General features: G+C 30.5%; 1 protein-coding gene and 1 long non-coding RNA gene across 2 annotated transcripts in view; one reads left to right on the top strand and one right to left on the bottom strand.

The window, feature by feature from the left end:
• Nucleotides 1-22414, bottom strand: part of LOC139485827 (uncharacterized) — a 971519-nt gene that overhangs the window by 148018 nt on the left and 801087 nt on the right. The window lies entirely within an intron of this gene.
• Nucleotides 609-21158, top strand: LOC139485672 (caspase-2-like). The gene is made up of 10 exons (XM_071270306.1): nt 609-706; nt 5542-5687; nt 7740-7920; nt 9270-9373; nt 10364-10537; nt 12104-12329; nt 15360-15692; nt 16538-16704; nt 18848-18957; nt 20950-21158. Exons 2-8 carry the CDS (start codon nt 5544-5546, stop codon nt 16681-16683), a joined length of 1308 nt encoding a protein of 435 aa, XP_071126407.1. The 5' UTR covers nt 609-706; nt 5542-5543; the 3' UTR covers nt 16684-16704; nt 18848-18957; nt 20950-21158.

The following is a 22414-nucleotide window of genomic DNA, read 5'->3' as shown; positions in this document are numbered from 1 at the left end:
GGTCTATTGAAGATAGAAAATGGTAGTGCGAGTGCGGCATCCAACTTATGTGTAATAAAACATTCTTGCTTCTAATAAACCCTGTTGATTAAATTAAGAAACTCTTAAGTGTACAATCCCTTAGGCAAATTGCACATGTATCAGCGTCCTTTTGTTCATAAGCATGTTGGAAATCCGGTACCAACGTACTAAATTCTTAAACTGTTATTTTCATCAACATTTATAAATAAAATTGAGAATGGAAATGGGGAATGTGTCAAAGAGACAACAACCCGACCAAATAAAAAACAACAGCAGAGGGTCACCAACAGGTCTTCAATGTAGCGAGAAATTCCCGCACCCGGAGGCGTCCTTCAGCTGGCCCCTAAACAAATATATACTAGTCCAGTGATAATGAACGCCATACTAATTTCCAAATTGTACACAAGAAACTAAAATTAAAATAATACAAGACTAACAAAGGCCAGAGGCTCCTGACTTGGGACAGGCGCAAAAATGCGGCGGGGTTAAACATGTTTGTGAGATCTCAACCCTCCCCCTATACCTCTAACCAATAAATGCTTGTTTCTAACCAAAATTAACACCTGATCGATTATATATATATGTGTGGGTTTTCCCTTATATTTGACAACGTCATAGTTGAAAATGTATAAATAGATAAACTAGGAAGTAAGTTTAACACAAAATAGTCAAAAAGAGCAATATTGTAAGTATTTATAATCTTGTTTAAATAAACTTTAAATGTTCTCATTAAACCGAACTAGGTTTCCTTTTTTGAATGATGAATAGTTTTTTTTTGCCGGTTAATAAAGTGTGTATGAGGGCGTGTTGTGTTGATAGAATTATGTCCTTGAAATAAATAATTCGATTGACATAATTATTTGGGCGTTTTTCAATAAAAGTGTGAATTTCAGACCTTAAACAAATGGAAAATCAACTTTTATTTAAATTTATTTTGAGTACCTCTACTGTAGACCTGTTTGTTAATAAAAAGTGCAATCTTAAATACACTTTAAAATGATATTATTTTCATAATTTATGTACTGTTTCGTAGGGGACATTGGTCCACTACGAAACTGCTTCTGAACGCACATCTTATTGCATTTTAAATAATGTCTCCTATAGACATTCCAGTTTGTTTTACTTTATATAAACTAGGAAGATCTTTTTTTTTTTTCAATTGGAGAACAAATCTTTTATCGATAAAGATTAGGCAGAACTTCACATATGAAGGTACAACTCATGTTACGTAGTGGACATTTAATAAGTTTCGTAGTTGATATATAAAATATTTTTTGGTGGACAAAACGTTTTGTTGTTGACATCAATCCCTATATTGCAATAGTAACAAGCATGTTTCTATTCATCAACGCAGGTACTAAGCTGTACACTGATATTTTTTTTATAATTTTAAAACCTGATACTGAAGGAGGTTTGACCCGTTTCGTAGTGGACGTTAACAAAAATACGGTATCAATCTGGTTCATTTGATGTGCTCAATTCTTTTTGCCAACAATTTAACTACCGTTATAAAAGTATCACTTCTTTTGTAAGACCCTAATATTTATATTTCTTGCAATAATTGATTTTATAAAACTGTTTATTAGCAAAAGGAGTAGGTCCAGTAAGACCCCTTTTTGGCGCAAAAATATAACAGTTTTACAAAAATGTTAAAATGTAAACTTTTAGTTATTTATCGGAAAGAATAATGCTTCTGCTACAGAAAAAAGGGCTATTTTATACAATACAATGCTCATATATCGGGAGCTAGCATCATTAAGTCATGCTAAATTACTGAAATCGTCACAATTTTAGCATTTTTGTTAAATTTCAGACGGTTTCTGTCTTAAATGAAAGTGGCCGCATTTGTGTTCATTCTTAAAATTTAAATGTAAGTTGTATTTGATGATAATACTTAACATATATAAAGGTTGAGGATGAAAACGGATGCGGCCACTTTCCTTTCTGACAAAAACTATCTGAAAAGTGACATTTTTTGGCATATTTGATAGATTTTTCATATTTAAGCTCGAGTCAGAGCATTTTTATTGACTAAATCAGTTAAAATCTTTCACATAAACTAATTGAGTTAACTGAAATAGACACATAAGTGTTTAAAAAGTGTACAAAATCTTTAGTCAGATGAACCTGAAATTTGAGGCCAAAATCGTCCCTTACCGGACCTTCTCCTTTAATTACTTCGTTCCGTAGCGGACATTTTGTCAGGAATGTTATAGGACACACCTTGTAAAATTCAAAATTCTTTGTCAAAAGCTGTTTATTAAAATATGTTAGCCCTAAACATACTTTTGAATAATTAAAGAACTTAAACTAAGTAAACATAACATTTATTTCTACCTTTTTTACAATAGTTTAGAGTATGAATATTGAACAGGAGGTCTAGGGACATGCCATTTTGGTTATTTGAACCATTCAGGAATCAAAATCTTATTAATCCCTCTAAAAAAAGTATGTTTTTTTTTATTTAAAATGTTAAATCTAGTTCAATTTACTGACTGCACAAAATATTACTTGTAAAGATCAAAAACATTTTTTTTCAAGTGGCTGGGACAAGAAATCACGTTTTTATTGACAAAACCGTTTCGTGGTGGACAAAACATTTCGTGGTTCTAATATACTTAAAGTATACATGTTCTTAGACATATGTCTAAAATTAACGCTTACAGAACCCCAACAGAACAATGCAAATAAAAATATTTTATTTTACATTTACCTACGTATTTTACACAAAGTTTCTAAAATATTAAGTGAGGATATTGTAACTACATTTACCGGATATAGCGGATGTGATGGTATTTCATTAAAATCATTGTTGTTATATTTTCGGAGATCATAGGCAAATATATTCAAATCAATATTATATATAAAGTACACCAGGATGTGAACTTCTAAACTGATAGTATCGTTTGTCGGATTTCATGAAAAGAACAAATATTTCTCCTTTAAGTTATCGTTGATATGTTCAAAATTATAAATTAACTGTTTTGAAAAAAAATGGCTTTTCTACCTCAGGAATAGATTACCTTATCTGTATTTGGCAACAGTTTAAGGAATTTGTGGTCCTCAATGATATTTAACTTCGTACTCTATTTGGCCTTTTAAACATATTTTGATTCGAGCGTCACTGATGAGTCTTTTGTAAACGAAACGCGCGTCTGGCGTAAATATAAAATTATAATCCTGGTATCTATGATGATTTTATTTATTAACAAGAGTACATGCACTAGTCTTTACAACTAAGGATGCGTTAAACTAGTTTTAAAGCGTATAGATGATAGATACATTTGACTTGTAATGTGTAACAAACGTGGAGATAGAACGATATGTTTAGATTCCTAACTTAAGGGTAGTGTTATATGTTTATCTCGTTGATTCATCTTTCCCCACCCCCGAAAAGCTGGTGCATCGCAAATTGATATAAAACGTTTATTTTGTCTTTTCTCTGAAACAATACTAAATTTGTAACATTTTGCAATCCTGAACTACCACCATTTCATGTGAAATTGAAAAATCGTCTAAATGAAATAAGCTACAATGCTATTCAACATAAAAATAAAAACAAACGTCATACATTTTATACTGAGAGATACCAAACCTCTTCAACTTTTCAAAATGAGTCGGAGTTACTTCAGACACTTGTCAAACAAAAAAGATCAAAGAAACCGGATCATTTAATTTGACATTCAAAGATATTGATGTTCTTCCCATTAACATTGCAAACTTTTCTGATTTGGTTCCATGAATATATCCTCAAAAACTATCATTAAAAGAACCACAGACATTGCTTCATCTGTCTCATGTTTAGACTTATATCACGAATTTGACATGAGCAGTCAACTCAGTACCAGAATCTATGACAATTTCCCCCACTTGAGTAGCAATTGACCAATTTTATCTGCATATGGGATTTACGTTTCCCAACTCATTCGGTATTCAAGAGCTTGCAGCTGCTACTCAGACTTTGTGAACGTCACCAATGTCTGTGCAGAAAATTGATGCATCAGAAGGTTGTCAAAGAACCACTCGTCTCTTTTTTTTTAAAGAGTTCATCGGAAGATACCAAGACCTTGTTGTTGAAAAATATTCCCTACCAACTTCACAAAGGATACACAATGGTCTTGAGTATAGATTCTAGTTATTGACGTTGTTAATCATCTTTATAACGTGTTATATTATTCTTTATATATGTCATCGTAAATTAATATATTTACTGTAAAGTCTATTGTTAGAAATATCCATCTGACGAAGCTCCATTCTTATACTTTTCGTCATTGTGTGATATTCTATGGTAAATTCATCTATTCCTGTCTTTCGGTTTTTGTAAATGTTTTGTCAACATGCCTTTGTCTATATCTTTGTTGACAAAGCTCGTTATTATAGTACTTAAGAATATTATGACACAATGTTAACTGCTGTACCCCGAATGTATATATGTTTACTTATTATGTCTATTGGATATGTTTACACATCGTTGTCATGATAATGAAATTGTATGTGACTGTCATACACGTTTGGTTTAGCTAGCTCTTAAACCATGTTTAATCCACCGTTTTCTACATAAGAAAATGCCTGTACTAAGTCAGCATTATTAATTTGATGTGTTTCAGCTTTTGATTTTACCATTTGAGAAGGAATTTTCCGTTTTGAATTTTCTTCTGAGTTTTTTTTTTTGTTATTTTGTTATCACCCCTAGTTTTTGGTGGGGTTCGTGTTGTTTATTCTTTAGTTTTCTATGTTGTGTCGTGTGTACTATTGTTTTTCTGTTTGTCTTTTTTATTTTTAGCCATGGCGTTGTCAGTTTGTTTTAGATTTATGAGTTTGACTGTCCCTTTGGTATCTTTCGTCCCTCTTCTTTTACTTTATGCATGATTTAAATATTCAAAGATACAGAGTTATCGACTATTTGAGTAATTTTAACTTAAGCAGGGGTTTGATTGAAATGTCAAGTTATCGTTTTATCCAGGTAATTGTTGTGTATGAGAAAGCCCAAGAGATCAACTACCAATATATAGTTCTTGTACATATATTTAAAACAAACATTGTCAAAGAATATAATTAATTAAGCAGCAGTAGTTGTCTGATGATCAAATATAACTTATCAATTAAAAAGACAAACCAAGGCAAAACAAATTACTTCTGGAATCAAACGAACTCCATTTTCAATCAAATTAATCCAAAACAGGAGACTCATTTGTTCGCCTATTTTGGTCCTAGATTTTATTTGACCTTTTCATGTATATTTTTTTTCTCAAATATCAATTTATTTATAACAATCTTCGGATATGAACCATCAAATAATTTCTGAATTATTTATAAAAAATGCAATTTCCGTACAGAAGGTTTCTGTAATATATGTGAAAAGATGTTGGAAGCGGTATTTGATTTATTATGTTACAATGTATATCATATATGTGTATAAAAACAACTTCTAGCCAACTCGTCAATTACAGTGCATAGCAAATTACTATATGACGTTTCGACAAAAAATAATCAACCAATGAATTACAATGTATGTTTCAGAAATGGCTTCTGAAAATTTTGATTGGAAAAATGCTTTCAAGAAAAATAGAGTTAAAATAGTGAGATGCTTGGCCAATCCTGATGAAGTTGGAGGTCATCTTTATCAAATGAAAATTTTTAATGACGAAATGTACGAAACTGTCAAAGTAAGTTCCCTTATAAAAAAGGTAAAGTTAGTTCATAAACGTATTTAGAATCATTGGGCTGCCCAGCATATCAGGAGAACAGACCAGGTTTTGTTAATGTGTAAAAACAGTAATGTCTATGAAACGTCAATGAGAGAAAATAAATGATTAGTTACAAACAATTGTCAAAGCACTTGAGAGCCAGGGCTCCAACCGTTCAGAAAAAAATATGTTTTCGTTTCTTTTAATTTAGACGAACATTTTCATAGGGTGAATATATTCTTTTCAATAGTAAAACCATTGAATGATAAACTGGTGACAAGTTTTGGTCCTTAAACTATACGTCTGATCTCGTCACATGATTATTTAGCTAGTGAATTTAAGAAACCTCGAAAAGAAATTCAACGCTCTCATGTTTAAGGTTTCTTGTGGGTTTTTTTTTGTACAACAAAGATTAAGTAACATAATTAAGGTGGTATGGGAGTCTAAATTAGAAATGATAGAATTTGTTGATACTTTGCCAAAACGTAGTATCTATTGATACATATTTCAAAAATACAATAAAAATGATAGGCCACCGTGCATTTTCTCAAGCTACCGGTTGTGACAAAATGGCACATTTTGTATGGATTATACAGGAAAAAACATCATTATGTGATTAGAAGGTAAACTAAATGATAGAATTGTAAAATAAAATACGAGAAGATGGCTTTTAGAAAATGCTTTGATAATATCAAAAGAAAAGATAAGGGCATCGTGCGTTTCTCCCGGCTAAAATTCAAAATAGCAAAATTCCATGTAGATTCCTTCAGAAAATGCACTATTTCAGTGTTACCTCTCCTTAAAATGCCAATTAAAAAAAATAAAAATCAAGCAAAAATAATTTACATTTGTGAAAATATTAATATTCAGAAGTTATAATTATATAAATTTGTTCTTTTAAATGCAAATTCATAGTTGTTACCTACATTCCTGCATCAAATTTTGCTAACTTGATAAAAAAAAACCTTAGATTCTCTGTTTTTCACAATCTAAGATGGTGAAAGACATCCATACCACCTTAAGCCACAAACAGAACAAAGGTTGATTCAGATGATATGAGCTAAATTTGGTTAGACATTTATTTTATTTTACAAATATTTGTTTATCGTTTGTAAATGTCAAAGCCATCAGTTGACAGGCATTTGACATACATCACACAACTACACATCATATCTGACTGTTATCCATTCATCTTTATATCTTTCATTTTAACTGGGCTTTGTTTTACCTTCAAAATTATGGCAATAAGATAGATTTAGTTTCGTTACTTTGCTATATGAAAACAATTGACAAGTCAGCATTTACATAGTTGCATGTATTTGAATTCATGTGCACTCATTATTGTTCTTCATAGAATACACTGTAAAGTTGTAATTGAAACATGTCCTGCGCACTTAGACGTGTAACAATACTTAAGCTCGAGTTCTTAAAATGTTTGATTTTTAGATACCAATGTAATTGAATCAAAGTCAATTTGATAACAATGTTATGACGTAAAACTATTTTCAACATGAAGATTTTGAGAGATGACTTTGTCTTTACCATCTTTAAATGGCAGTGTTATTGAACTATCATGACTATAATACTAGTATATTTTAACGTGCAAGAAGGAGTTATAGCTGTTTCTTCTATTCTCAATTTTATTTTTATCACAATGTATATTTATCCAGATAATTAACAAACAGTGTGTTTGTATATTTGATTTTAAATTTAAACCTTAAAATATATAACTGGTAAAGAGAAGCGAAAAATACCAAAAAGGAACTTGAACTCATAAACCGAAATGAAAACGCCATGACAATAAAATACGAAGTCCAAAAGAAAAACAACAGTAAAGAAAAGAAAATGTACATACAAAGACGATCTGAGTCATAGCAAGGGATAAATTACTCCCCATATCTATTTCAAGATAAATTAGTACTTCACGTATAACCATTATGCAATTAAATAAACGAATAATGTAAAAATTTTCGGTCATTCAAAATGTTCTGTCTTGACTTATAAATATTTCCTTGTTTTACACAATTTAAGCAAATAGACGAAACAGACAAGAAAACGAGACAGATTTTAGATTTGTTGAACTATCGAGGAAAGAAAGGTGTATCGGCTTTGCATGACGCTTTTCTGGAGAGTAACAACGAAGAGCTTGCCAAAGCCCTGGCACCCTATGTTATAGAAGTTGAAAAAAGAGACAACAAGACAGAACCATTAAGTAAGTATACGCTTCGCTTTAGGAATGAAAACTTGTATTGGGCAAACCAAAAATTCAGTGGCCTTGATCTTATCTATTTTCTTGAGTATTACACTTTGAACTATAACTATATGAAAATCTGTAAGAACTTTAAAAAAAATTGTTTCTTTTTTCTTTTCTTTTTCAAACTTCATAAGAAAATTAACTTAAGGTTAAAAAAAAATTTAAAAAACCATTTTGAAATTTAATAATACAAATAATGACAAATGACGTATGTACAACTGGTATTAGTGTTTATTACCAATGTTAAACATTTATTTATCAAACTTTTGTTTGGACAGATATCAATTCATTTTTAATAATTAAAAAAAAGTAAAATAAAAAAAAAATAAACGCCGAGCAAAATTCAAAAAAGAAAGTCCCTAATCAGATGGAAAAATAAAAAGCTCAAACACTACAAACGAAAGGATAAAAACTGACATATTTTTGACTTGGTACAGACATTTTGTATGATGAAAATGGTGGATTGATGAACAATTACTTTAAAAAAAAAATGTATTAAAAAAGCACAAAAGGACATACATCTTTCATAAAGAAGATATTGCAGTGTGCCGATAAGACAATTCTCCATTCTAGTCGCGGATGATAAAAGTAATCCGCAGGACTTTTCGTTACTGAGGCCCTCAAATGTAGTGTATTTTTAGTAAGCAAGAATCAACACAACATTGATATATACAAAACAGTCTGCATAAAATAAACTTAGATTTAATTTATAAGAGAAAAATTACGTAGACAAGCATTGTACCTCACATGAGATGGAATGCATGATTAGGGAGATTCAAGGCAATGGTAATGAACAGATGTCCAAATCTCATTAAAGCGTGATCAGTTACGCAGACAATTAAAAGTAACACTAACATATTTGGTTATATGATAAAGGAAAAAACCGAAACAAACTTCAGAAATCACCCTACACTCTTCTAAAATAGGTAACCTTGAACCTATTTTTAACTCTTCAAATTTCTCTTGGTCTATATTAACAAATTCTGAATAAATTTTAGACTGTAAGAATGAACAACAAATACCGTATATATAATTCTCAACATAAAAACTATATTTTGAGATTAACAAATATCATTAACCTAATTCCTTATTAAACAAAATTTAAGAACAAAAAGATGTGATTTGATTGCCAATCAGAAAACTTTACACCAGAGATAAGATTATGCTTACAAAAAATTTGCAATTTTTTTCTCGTCAACAAATAAATCTTTTACATTGAAGACAACCAAAACTGTATTGTAAGCTTTTACATTGCATTACTATTACAATTATATTATCACATGCTGTACACTTTTTATTCATTGAAGAATGGCCTCCAAACAAATTAGAAAACGAGGATATGCTGAAAGATAAGGTCATCAAAATAAAGGATCCCAAAAGTCCTTGGTGTATTCACGACTATGGAAAAGATGTAAGATATTGTAAATCCTTGGTCCTCGATGCTATTCAACTCCGTTATTTATTTAGTCTTTTTAACCTATTTAATTTGAGCGTCACTGACAAGTCTTGTGTAGACCAAACGCGCGTCTGGCAAACAAAATTTGAATCTTTGTATCTATGAGGAGTTCATTTAGTGCAGCAAGAAATATACTTTTCTAGGATATAATATTTTTAGTAGAAATTATTTTGATTGTTTCTGGTATGAAATCTTAAAGTGAAAAAACCAAGCGACAGTAATAACTTTACATATACATTAAAATACACATATGTCTTTACTGTGTACGCCAAAATAAGGATAACAAATCTAGATAAAACAATAGAGTCGATTTCTTCTTACAGGTAAGTGATAAATGAAGAATGTTTACCTAAAAACGAACGTGCGGGTTGTTTTTTTTAATCATTCACAATATTATCTGTTTACTCTATATATTATACCAAAGTTTAATTTTAATGAGTCTGATTTTGAGTCCACAAAACCTACAAAGGCTTATGTGCAAAATGGTGTTTCACACTATCTTCTCTTAAATGTCATATATAAATGAAATAAGTGTTCACGAAATACGAGTGCTTGTAATAAACGTTATATGGCTTTCACCGTTTTGTTTTCGATACACAAATCTAAAACAAACGAGATAGAAAGCATTATGCACTGTTATTTAGGTATATATACCATTCCGGTTAGGTTTACTTCTACATGTTGGTTGATATTGATAGCAGTTTCGTTTGAATAAGCAAAACATAAAACGTTGATGCAGAATTATTTTAAAAAAAAAGGTCAATTTCACATTTTGTATTTTTAAAAGGGCAAATTGCTTTTGATGATCAATCTATAATCAAACAGTTTATTACTGGAATTTGATTTCTATCGTATTCATGTATAGTATTCAATTCTCGTAAAAATTATCTTAGAAAAGTGCTCCAAACATTTAATCGTCTCAAAAGTTAGCTTTATATTTTGCAGCACGCATACACAATTCAGAATGAGTGTCGAGGAAAAGTTTTCATTATCAACAATGTACATTTTGATGGACCATTGCAAAATCGAGATGCTTCTAATATGGATGCAGAGAATTTAACATCATTGTTCTCGGAACTTCATTTTACTGTGTTTCAAGAACAAGATTTAACAGCAAAGGTAATCAGATATCAATGAAAATTATATATTTAGGCAGCCATCAACCACAATACAAAACGACACCAAGATATAAACAATACTAACGTGAATGCAGTGAGTGTTTGAAGATAGCGCGTAAATATTCTTAACAAACGTTAAAAGTTCTAATTCACTAACGGTCAATGATTAAGAAGAAATAAAATCAATATATAATATATGTTTGTACTTCTTACCAAAAACATCGTCATGTACTAAACGTAATAACTATTTACATCTGTGTTTGACATCTTGTACCAAACATATCATTCATTTGTACTTACATCATAGTTAGATAAGAATTGCGAGTTGTCAAAATTAGACTATTTTGGCATATTTTTCATTGCTTTTTAAGCAATGTGTGTAATGCCTTGTGGTTAAAAAATATAAAATATGAATGCAAACATATGACCAGTATTGGCTCTTTTTATCTTGCTGTTCGGTGTGAGCAGGGCTTCGTGTTGAAGACTATACTTTGACCTATAATGTTTTTTCTTTTACAAATTGTGAATTGAATGGAGAGTTGTCTCATTGGTACTCATACCACATCTTATATATATCTGACCATTTTAAGACCTGCAAACATCCCTTAGTTTTTATTCGACCGTTGGTTAATCGCTTGCCAAAATGGGGCATCTATTTTGCTATGCGGGATGCCAAAATTTGCAACCATGTCTTGTTAACAAGGGACGTTAAATTCAATATATCGCATAGAAAGGCTAATTGCAAGGCATCAGTATTTGTCAAATACAGCCTCATTGTACAGTGGCATTCACGATTCCCGTAATTCATCTCGATCCACTCGGTTTACCAGGACCTTCCTATTGTAATACTAAGTCTTGTTATTTTCATCTCGTCCTATGCACAAATGAAATATAAATCACTGGATCTGGATATAAATTAAACAACATCAACCGATACTAGAGTTGACGTGTTCAGTAGATACAGTTTTATGCATACATGTAACTTAATAAAAAAGATTGAAAACAACACGTTTAATAGTTTTATGCGTCCAAAGCGCTTTTCTTGATTTGCATTCATTCGGACACTCAAAGCCAAATTTTTGAACACCGAGGATGTAAAAGAACCGAAACAGTTGAAGAGATTTATGACAAAAAAAACTTAAAAAAATTCAAATCCATCTTAGGTCTACTTTGCACGATGGAGTCGAAACCTTAGTTTCTTTATAATTTCAAAATTTATAAACGAACAATTTTTTTATAAATCATGTCAGTACTGAAGTACTGAAAACTGTCTGTAATTAGATATTTCTCGAAGTACAAACAGATTGAACTTTACGACGATCATATTTTCAAAAATGAAAAATAATTTTAAGTTCGCATTCAAATTATCCCTACAGGTTTTTTTGTAAAATGAAAAAAAAAGACAATAACAAATGAAATTTAAAACTTAGTTTCTTGGCTATTTATTTTTAATGTAAAATGTTTTACTAAAGCTACGATCGTTACTCTTGTAATTTTTTTTTCAACAATCCCGAATCACGATGAATGGTTAGATAATATTTTAGCGCAGGGAAATTATTAATTTTAGGGTATGCAATCTTTCCTGCAAAATTCTGCTGAACAGTTACAAAAGGACGAGATCAGTGCAGAATGTGTTATTTTGATAATAATGAGCCACGGCGTGGGGACAAAAGTGTTTGGAGTTGATTGCTTGCTCGTTGAGATAAAAGAGTTAACAGATTGCTTTTCAACTGCTAATTGTGACAGTCTACATGGCAAACCGAGACTTGTTTTTATTCAGGCTTGTCGTTCTGGTAAGGAAGTTAACCATTTTAAAACATAACTGGTCATGTTTGCATAATTGATTAATTGTTAACTCTTAACAGAAGAATGCTGTATCTTTCAAACATTATGTTTTTTTCTCTAGATTAACGTATATATTTAATCGATAATTAAAACAAATGTTGAATTAAATAACGCACATATTTTGAAAGATGTTCAACATAAGTCCAACCTTATCATATATGATAACTGTATAACAAAACAACGTTTGAACCTAAATAGCATAATCATGCCTTAGATTTTACAACAAAACAAAAAAATCAGCGGAATCCATAAAGTGCGCAGTAATATTATAATTTATATTTTTGTTGTTCTTTTGTATGTAAAATATGGTTGAAAATTTTAAATATTACTCTCCCTGTAGTGAAAGGTCCAACCAATTAAACATATTGAAAACACTTCACTATTTTAGTAGTGACAGCAGCTAAATGATTGCGAACCTCATCCATTCTTTATATTTTGAAAAATAAAATGCATACACTACAAACTATTAAAGTCTGAAATGGCCTATATCTGTACTCGACTGTACTGATTTTTACTCGACCAGTCTGAATTGATCTGATTTTTACTTGACATTACTCGATTCCAGTCTGAACCATAACTTGACTGTACTGGATCGTACTTGACCCTTATCTGTAGATTGAAAATAGTCTGAACTATTACTCGACCAGTCTGAAACAGTCTTAACCCATTCTCGACATGTACTCGACCTATTTTTCCAGTCTAAACCATACTTAACCAAAGGTCTGAACAATACTCGACCAGTCTGAACCTCTACTTTTTTAACTGTTAAAATACATTTCTTTTTAACTGACATATATAACAACAGCCAACAAAATTTATAAAGAATGTTAACCTTATAAGAGAAATATATCTCTGATTATATTTAGGATAGAAAAAAATATATTATATATAACTTTATAAATAAGATCACACCTGGCCAGAGGTATTAAATTCTAAATAACATTGATTCAAAATTGCAACATCCTGTTTAAATTAAAGAACAAGGCCTTTCGAATATACATGTATGTACTAGATAAGTTATACACGAATCTAAGAAAGTAGGGCTTTCTTTTTACCTGTAAAACACACATGTACTGATGTAATTAGAACATATTAAAGTGCATTATGTATGTCATGTTAATTTGACAAAAAAATACTTAAATTAATTGAAAATATTTTTTACTGTTACTTTGGAATACATTTCCTTTTTTTAAAAGGTTATCAAGGATTGCTATGGAAATTCAATTATCATGATTATATTAAATTCTTGGTTTAATAAAACAAAACAATTAAGCTCTCATCTTTTTATAATTTATTAAGTTGTTTTATATACTATTTTATAATAATTATCTTAATAAAAAAACATTCACTGCATTATTACCAGAACTCAACTGACACCATAAATCTATACTAGGCTTAAGTTAATGGTGAAAATAGTCCAGTTACCATAAAATACTTCCGAAATATTCATAAAATTTTGAATAATATTGAAAATGTTAATCACAATTCATTTTTTAGATTATTTGATCAGCTTGTTTTATTTATATTTTAAAAGTTGATATATATTATTATGTAAGTGTTGATTAATATTGAGTTGAAGTTATATTATGATTGATTATTGTGAAATTTTAATTTCAATACTGTATTGAATACATTTTTAATTTCAAGTTGTTGTTCAAATTTCTTTTTTATTAAAAAAAATCCTAAATTGATAAAATTCAGTTGATAGATAGAGAATATAGAGAATAGGTATATGTTGGTTAAGGCTTGGTCGAGTATGGTTCAGACTAGGTTGAGTATGGTTCAGACTAGGTCGAGAACGGTTCAGACTAGGTCGAGTACGGTTCAGACTCGTATAAAATGGTTAAGTACTGGTCATGTACAAATTCAGACTGTTAAGTATGGTTCAGACGACAGTAGAGTATTATCAAGTAAATCTCAGACGAATTCAGACTGATCGAGTACAAATCAGTACAGTCGAGTACAGATATAGGCCATTTCAGACTTTTAATGGTTTGTAGTGATATACTTTCATATTCATTTAAAAAACAAATTAACCTGAAGCTGAAATAATAACGATTCATTTTAAAGATTTGACCAATCTGGATAATTTTTTTTTCTACATATGATAGGTTCCAGATACTTATGGTTTAATTATCAACCTCGTTATATTTTATCTCAAGGACGTACTTAAGTGAAATTTTAAAGATATCGAATTTGAAATTGAAACTATAAGGCGGTAGGACATTTGTTATTATACAGAATAAAAAAATATTGATAGGTTATGGAGCTCTTTTCGAGATATTTGATTTGATATATTAAGAAAATGACAAGAAAAGGCTGATTCGGTCTTTTACCTTATATCTGCATTAGTTTGATTTGGGTCTCAAATAGAACAAAAAGAAATCTAAAATCGGTAAATGACCTGTTATGTGGTTTTGAATTCTTATATAAAGATATATGACAGTTGTTTTCCACTCGTTCCGTTCATTATATATTATACGCTTAAGCCGGGGCACCTGAGATCACCCCAAGTTTTTGGTGGGGTTCGTGGTGCTCAGTCTTAAGTTTTCTATGTTGTTTCTTGTGTACTATTATTTGTTTGTTTGTCTTTTTCAGTTTATTTTCGATGTATGTGTTTGAATGGTCCTCTGGTATCTTTCGCCCCTCTTGAATTTGTCAGGTTTTTTTTTATGGACATCCACTTTTAAATTTACTGGGGAATTCTGGTTTTTTTTGGGTTTTTTTTGCACACCTTCCCTGATATGATTAAAACAAAGTGTCATAAAAGTCAAGTTGTTTATGGAAACTGTTGTCAATATGGATTAAAACAAAGTTGCTATGACTCATGTTTAAAAATTGTATTGATCGATCCGGGTGTTTGCAGGTATAATCAGATCTTTTAGTTCCACGTTCAAGTATTTTAACGTCATTATTTAGCTAAAATAAAATATATTTTGAACACGGTTATTCAATTCTTTAATTTCATTCTATGCAAGTTGAAACAGCGTCGATAGATAAAACTGTCCACTTAGTTAAGCCTGGTGAGCAGATTGAGATCGAATGTATTGTCAAGTCTTCCAAGTCAATACAAAATGTGTATTGGGAATGGGATAACTTAGAGACCAAAGTAAAGAAAAGAGATTTCTATCGTATAACAGAATGGAGCAACTCTAATAAATATCGCCTCCAACAGATGAAAAGCGTCAGGAGCTTGTTTGTAAAGAATGTTTCAGAAAATGACAAAGGGAAGTACAGATGCATTATCAAACATGACGATAAGTCTGTTTCTGTCAGTAATTTTACTGAACTACAGCTTGATATTAAAGAGAGTAAGTATCACACACAGATCATTTTGTTTTAAAGAAAATAAACCCCCAAAAAACGACCACAAACACCTACCAGTTCTTAATCAACCAAAACAAAAGTAAACGAGTCTGATTTGTCTTATTGTAGAATGTGTAAGGTACAAAAACGTCACTCTAGACAAGATTACAGATTTCGACCCAAGGATTGACTGATCTTTATTTTAATTTTCAAACTTTATCAAAGCTTTTAGTTTAAAATTGTCCGTGTATCCTTAAAAAGATTTGTATAAACAGCAATACATGTACATTAAATTGAAAGTATGCAAGACAAAGGGAAAAAGGAAAATACGGCAGTCAAAATCAAAGAACAGTTTCATGAATATATGTTAATAATAAGAAAAGCCCAATTATATTAATATAACATGTAAAATACCACAAACGTATATTGTAACACATGTTTACCTTTTCAAAAGAAATGCACTGGAAAGTCAAACATTTAATTAGTTTGAAACTCATAAAATAGAATATAGACCATCCTTACGATATCAAAAACAAAGTACTCCAAGACTTTCTTGAAGGACCGTATAACTAAGTTTATGTGTAATTATCCAATTTATGTGTTGCAATTCTTAGACATATGTATTACAAGTCATGTCAATATTAAAGGACCAGCTTCCTGACGGATAGTCATTCAGTTGTAAAAATAAAAGACGTGCATTACCAGTTTAAGTCGCAGCATAACGAGTTTATGAAAAGAAATTGTTTCCTCGAGTAATGACCTCTGATGACATGTACTCCGTGCATAGCTAAACTATTAATTTGTGTGGTTTGCAGTTATGTCGGTATTAAATGTTTTGAATACACTTCAGAGAGCAATAGCGAACTGCCGAAAGTATTTGAAAAGTTGTCAACGGCAGGACGTGATGAAATCGATTCAGTACCGTCAGTACAAGAAACGCAGCATAAATGTTCACAGCAATCTACATTTCTTGATCATCCGATTGAGATTTCCTAATTGCATATGCAACACCAGAAGGTAATTGATAGAATATCAATATATATATTATATTCTTGAAAATGTGCCCTTATAAAGGGAACCCACATAGTTTGATCATTTCATGTCGTTTCTTAACTATTCGATCAAACATAATCTTTGAAACAACCTATCGGGCTGAAGCCATAGTCTAATATTTCTTCTTACTTGTCAACATTTGAGAGGAGATGTTAGCAGTCATCTCTATAACATTTTCAGTGAATTTATATCTCAGACTGCTATCTGCATACATTCAACTATTGCAACTATATGGCTTTGTTTGAACACTTCTAGTGTATTTATTAGGTAAATTGTGTCCGATATATGGTTACAGATGATACTGTTGTGACAAGAATTCTATATTTACTATTTGAGGTAGAAAATGTGAATTTTAATTCACAAATAGGCATACAGTAAGATGTGGACTGGAGACAGAGGCATGATTGGATAGCTTATAATCTTGAATGTTGTAATGATTGACTGCTAAACATTACATTTATAGTATTCTGATATGCTTTCAATATGTATTCAAAACAGTTTTAAACAGGTTCTATGCATTTTATATCAGAAAATATGCAAATTGGGTAAGCTGGCAATAATAATAATAATTATTATTATTGCATAGTAATATAATATTTCCGACAGAAAGTAACCAAAAGTTAGCGTGCAATAAATTCCAATATTGCACTAGTGCAATAAATCTTCAAAATTCATGTCATCAACGACAAAATCTTAGTTTAAACCAATTTTTACTTTCAAATATTATATTGCTATACAATAAAAGGGTTATTGCATGAATATTGGGGAATATTGTCCCTCATAGAACATATATTGCACCCGCAAGCTCGTGCAATATAAAATTCTACTCGGGACAATATTCCCCAATATTCATGTAATAACCCTATATTATTATTATTGTTATTATTATTATTAGGTCTTTTCATTTTTCTGTGGCAAGACCTATTGTATTTGCTCTGATCATTATTATTATTCTTTTTTCTTCCGCCAAATTTTGTTTTCGCATAAAATTTTTGTTTTGCAATGTGTCGCTAAGATATTTCCTATATAGTATCATACAGTTTAAGCGCTTATTATTTTCACCAATTCTAAACCAAATACTTTTCTTTGAAGGACTTATCTCCCCGAACATTATGTTCCTTGTGACTACATCTCCTCCATAACCGAAAAAGTAAGCGACAAATTCATTTTATAAAATCGCTCGTTATATTCTTTGCATGATTTGTCCTATTTTGACGAACACTCCATATGAGAGTTATTCTCCCTTGATATAAGTGATATGCATTTCTATATTGTAAAACATTAGTGATTGAGACCTAGGATCTTTTGATTTGAGGTCCTTGGTCCAAAAAAATGAAAATTAACTCATGGTTAATTTTCAAGGTCATATTCTAAATTTGGGATTTGGCTTATTTTCCCTTACTTCCAAAAACCGTATAAGATATTGACAAAATATGTTTACTAAATTTTTAGTTGCGACATGTCGTAACATGTAAATTTTGATTGCAAGGGTACGTTGAATCTAAAAGGGAGTTTCTCCCCTCTTGTATGTAAAATACGCGTATGGAGATATAACTCATTAATCAAATATAATTAGAACCTATGGTCTTTTGATTTGAGGTCCTTGGTTTGATGACCTTGAAATTAATCTCAAGGTCGTAGCTTAATTTGCCGTTCTAGATTTTGACCTTTGCTTTTACCTCATATGTATACATGAAAAAGCCACGAGATATGTTTCAAACCATTCAACCTTGAACAAAAACCGGAAGTGACCTTGTGTAAACCGGAAGTAGCTATTTTTTGTACTTTATTAATATAAAGTATAAAGACCTAAATATTTTTGGAATTAGTGTCAAGTAAATATTCAAATAGTATCGGAAGTAACATTTTTCAAACCGGAAGTAACAAATTATCTCCCTTATTTTTTTTTTGTATAGAAACCATATATTTTTGGAATCAGCGTACAATAAGCTATTATTTGACGATTGTAATGACATTTTAAACCTTATTTTACTACTTTCATATTAAAATACATGGTTTTTGGTGGAAAGACCTCTGAACAATTAGTTTTTAATTATTATTATTATTATTATTATTATTATTGTTGTTATTATTATATATTATTAAGGTACTTCAGCCTGGCTTAATAACGAGGTTGGTTCGTGGTTTATGACTGCGATTGTGTGGACCTTTAAATACCATGCACATGAAGAGGAATTACATCATTTACTAATTAGGGTATGTATTGTGTGTATTTACAGATCGAAAAACAATATTTTTATAATTCAAATTCAATTTGAAGCTTTAAAAAGCCAGTATCGATAACCTTTGTCAAATTGCATCTTTAAAAATGCATGTTGTGGACTAGTATAGAATTCGCGACAGTGTCTTAAAGTATCTTTTGTTTTGCAATAAACAATAAGCAAAAACACACAAAAAAGTTTTAAATCGCCAATAAAGAGCAATGAGGCTAAAAATATCTGTATTTGTACTGACATGTAGATCTTGTCTTGCTAATAATATCTACTTCTTTAGATTAAGTTAAATTAAAGTTTAAGTTATAGTAAACATTCTATGTTGTTAAACTGTTTGTCAAAATCCCTTACGAATGTTTAACTTGTTAATTATATGACATATTTTTCAATAAAAAATCCTCTGCGAATTTTCATTTGAACTGATGGTTCATTTTGTCTTGCTGGTAATTTTTTACTTTATCAAGTTTCTAATATACATTGTAAGAAATAAGGCAAAAATTGCAATTTAAGTGGAAAAATGTGTCGTATGAATCTGTTGATGCCGATAGACAAAAGCTAGGGCTCAACACACAAAACGCAACTGTCAGAGTTTCTCTGTCTACAGAAGTTTCAAAAAATTTAGACAAAACATACATACATATATGTATATATATATATATATATATAGAGTCTGTAAGAATCTACCAACCAGTAAACTTAATAGGTATTGGATCATCAAAATTGACAATACTACACAAACATCTTTGTGCAATGATATTCAACACTTTTTAGCGTTTTGTTTTCCATCTATTTATCGGTATTGTTACACAATCTTTCAGACTCATATATATATATATATATATATGTTGAACAGTGGTATACTACTTAATTTATTCATATTGGTCATTTGAGGAGGGCTCGTAGTTCTCATGCAACATTAAAAGATAGAATTGAGAATTGAAAAGGGAATGTGAAAAAAATTTAACAAGCTGACCAAAGAGCAGAAACACATTGGGGTCACCAATAAGTCTTCAAAGCTGCAAGATCAGCCAGCAACAGAAGACGGGCTTCCTACTATTCTAACCAATAATTTATACAAGTTCTGCAAAATGGACGCCACACTAACAAGACTTAACTCCGAAACATACAAATAAACCAAAATAAAATAATATTATCAAAGACTAGAGGTTCTTGCTATGAGACAGACGCAAACATGTGTCAGTGTTAATATATATAGGAAGATGTGGTATGAGTGCCAACGATACAACTCTCCATCCAAGTCACATTTTGTAAAAGTAAACCATTATAAGTCGAAAAACCCTCCTCAACACGGAGCCTTGACTCACACCGAACAGCAAGCTATTACAGGCCCCCAAAATTACAATTGTTAAACCATACAAACGGGATAACCAACGGTCTAATATATATAAAAAAAGAGAAACTCTTATGAACCATACCAACAAACGACAACAACCGAACATCAGATTCCTGGCTTAGGACAGGTGCAAACGAATGCAGAGGGCTTATACGTTTTTTTAGGTATCAACCTGTTTCCCTAATCTAAAACAATAGTGTAACATCACAACATAAAAAGACACACTATAAATATTAATTGAAATGGTCAACTCAATCATAAGACATATCAACACAAGTAAATATACACTGAACGAATGACTTTAATATATAACACAATCTAAATAAAAAATCAATAATAACAGGGGTGAATAAATAAAGGCAACAGTACTATACCGCTGAGAAACATTGACCAATTTCAGAAAAACAACAATTAACCTTAACAAAAGGCCGCCAAATAATAATATACACAGATAAATGGAAATAATTTTGTTGTAAGATAAGGGAAATATTTTTATAAAACAAATTTACGTAATGTAGTAAATTAGACCAATAGAGAGTTTATAATATCAAATCGGGGAATTTTGAAAAAGTATAATAAACCATTTTTGAACTAACTCACCAATATTTACTTTTATTAAAGGTAAACAGATTAGTTGGTAAAGAAGGACATACAAAAAAGATGGAAATGACTGTTGCTGAGGTGAAATCCAATCTAAGGAAAAAATTCTTCTTTTTCCCAGGAATCCACAACAACCCTCCGGAACTATTTAAATAGTAAAGATTGACAACATTGTCATTTTGTATCTTATTTAATTGCTATTACATAAATAGAAACTTAAAATTTTCAAATTTGTTGAAAATGTTTTATATACTTGAACGTCTAATTATAACTATAACTAAAGTAATACTCTAAAAGAAGTAAACGTGCACTTTTTTTAAAAGAAAAAATAAACTTCAATGCAAGACTTAATTTAATATATTATGTGCATGCAGGGGTTCAATAAATCGATACCATTAAAAATGTGAAAAGACGCATTTCATATGATTCAATCTATGATATAATTTTATTATGGCTGATATTGTTGGTTTTTTTTTTGTATCATTATGCTAAGAATATTTTCTTAATTATATTTTAACGTAAAAACGTCAATGTTAATACTTTCAAATGTTTTTTTATTGGTAATAAGATCTTACCAAAAAAAAATGACAATATACTCAAGGCCCTTAGAAATGCAACATATATTGTGCTAACAAAATTATTAGACATGATGCTCATATAACTACTTATCATGCTTACCATACTTCTTTATGGAACCGATTGCAGATTGCAAAAGTCATTTGAAGCACTGAAGTTTATACCAATTGATTGTTATAACACGCTGTAATGCATGGACAGATGATAATTAGAAAATACAAAACAGAACTCAAAACAGACCCATTGGTGGCATTCGGCTGTTGTCTGCTCTATGGTCGGGTTGTTGTCTCTTTGACATATTCCCCGTTTCCATTCTAAATTTTATTCTATAGATAATTGGTTGAGCTTTCTGACAACCATTTTAGCACTGGTTTCAGGCAATCAATGCCTTCGACGATGAAACATCCATTGATAATGGGAAAACCCGGATTTTAGTGCATTCCACATGATTTGAACTTTTGAGATGACACCATCAGTTCATCTTTTAAACTGCAAACTTTTTTTCAGACAATTAAGAAATAAATAAAATTTATGTTATACAGTTTATTTTTCAAAGATTGTTTACTTGAAATGGGCATAAAACAAATAATATAGAGTTGCGTTTTTAAAGTCCAGTCAATGATTATACGATGATATGAGAACAATAACACAATGAAACGAGTTTTGAAATAGAAATAAAAAATTAAAAACGGTAGTATAAAGTAAAAACACAAAAATACTGAACTCCGAGTTAATTCAAAAAGAAAAGTCCCAAATCAAATGGCAAGATCAATAGTTCAAACACATCAACCGAATGGATAACAACTGTCATATTCCTGTCTTGGGACAGGCATTTTCTTATGTAGTATATTGTTGTTACCGAGATAGATCGCACTTCTTCAAAATTATAAAATGTTTTGATTATGTATGT

The sequence above is a fragment of the Mytilus edulis genome, chromosome 1 (assembly GCF_963676685.1).
Source record: "Mytilus edulis chromosome 1, xbMytEdul2.2, whole genome shotgun sequence".
In the NCBI taxonomy this organism is placed as follows: domain Eukaryota; kingdom Metazoa; phylum Mollusca; class Bivalvia; order Mytilida; family Mytilidae; genus Mytilus; species Mytilus edulis.
This window is presented reverse-complemented; position numbering and strand designations above follow the sequence as displayed.

Bases quoted from the DNA above. Each gene is read 5' to 3' on its own strand.
- LOC139485672 (XM_071270306.1), top strand. From the start codon at position 5,544: ATGGCTTCTGAAAATTTTGATTGGAAAAATGCTTTCAAGAAAAATAGA. The intron at 5,688-7,739 runs GTAAGTTCCCTT...ACACAATTTAAG, and splicing joins AAATGTACGAAACTGTCAAA to CAAATAGACGAAACAGACAA. The intron at 7,921-9,269 runs GTAAGTATACGC...TATTCATTGAAG, and splicing joins CAACAAGACAGAACCATTAA to AATGGCCTCCAAACAAATTA.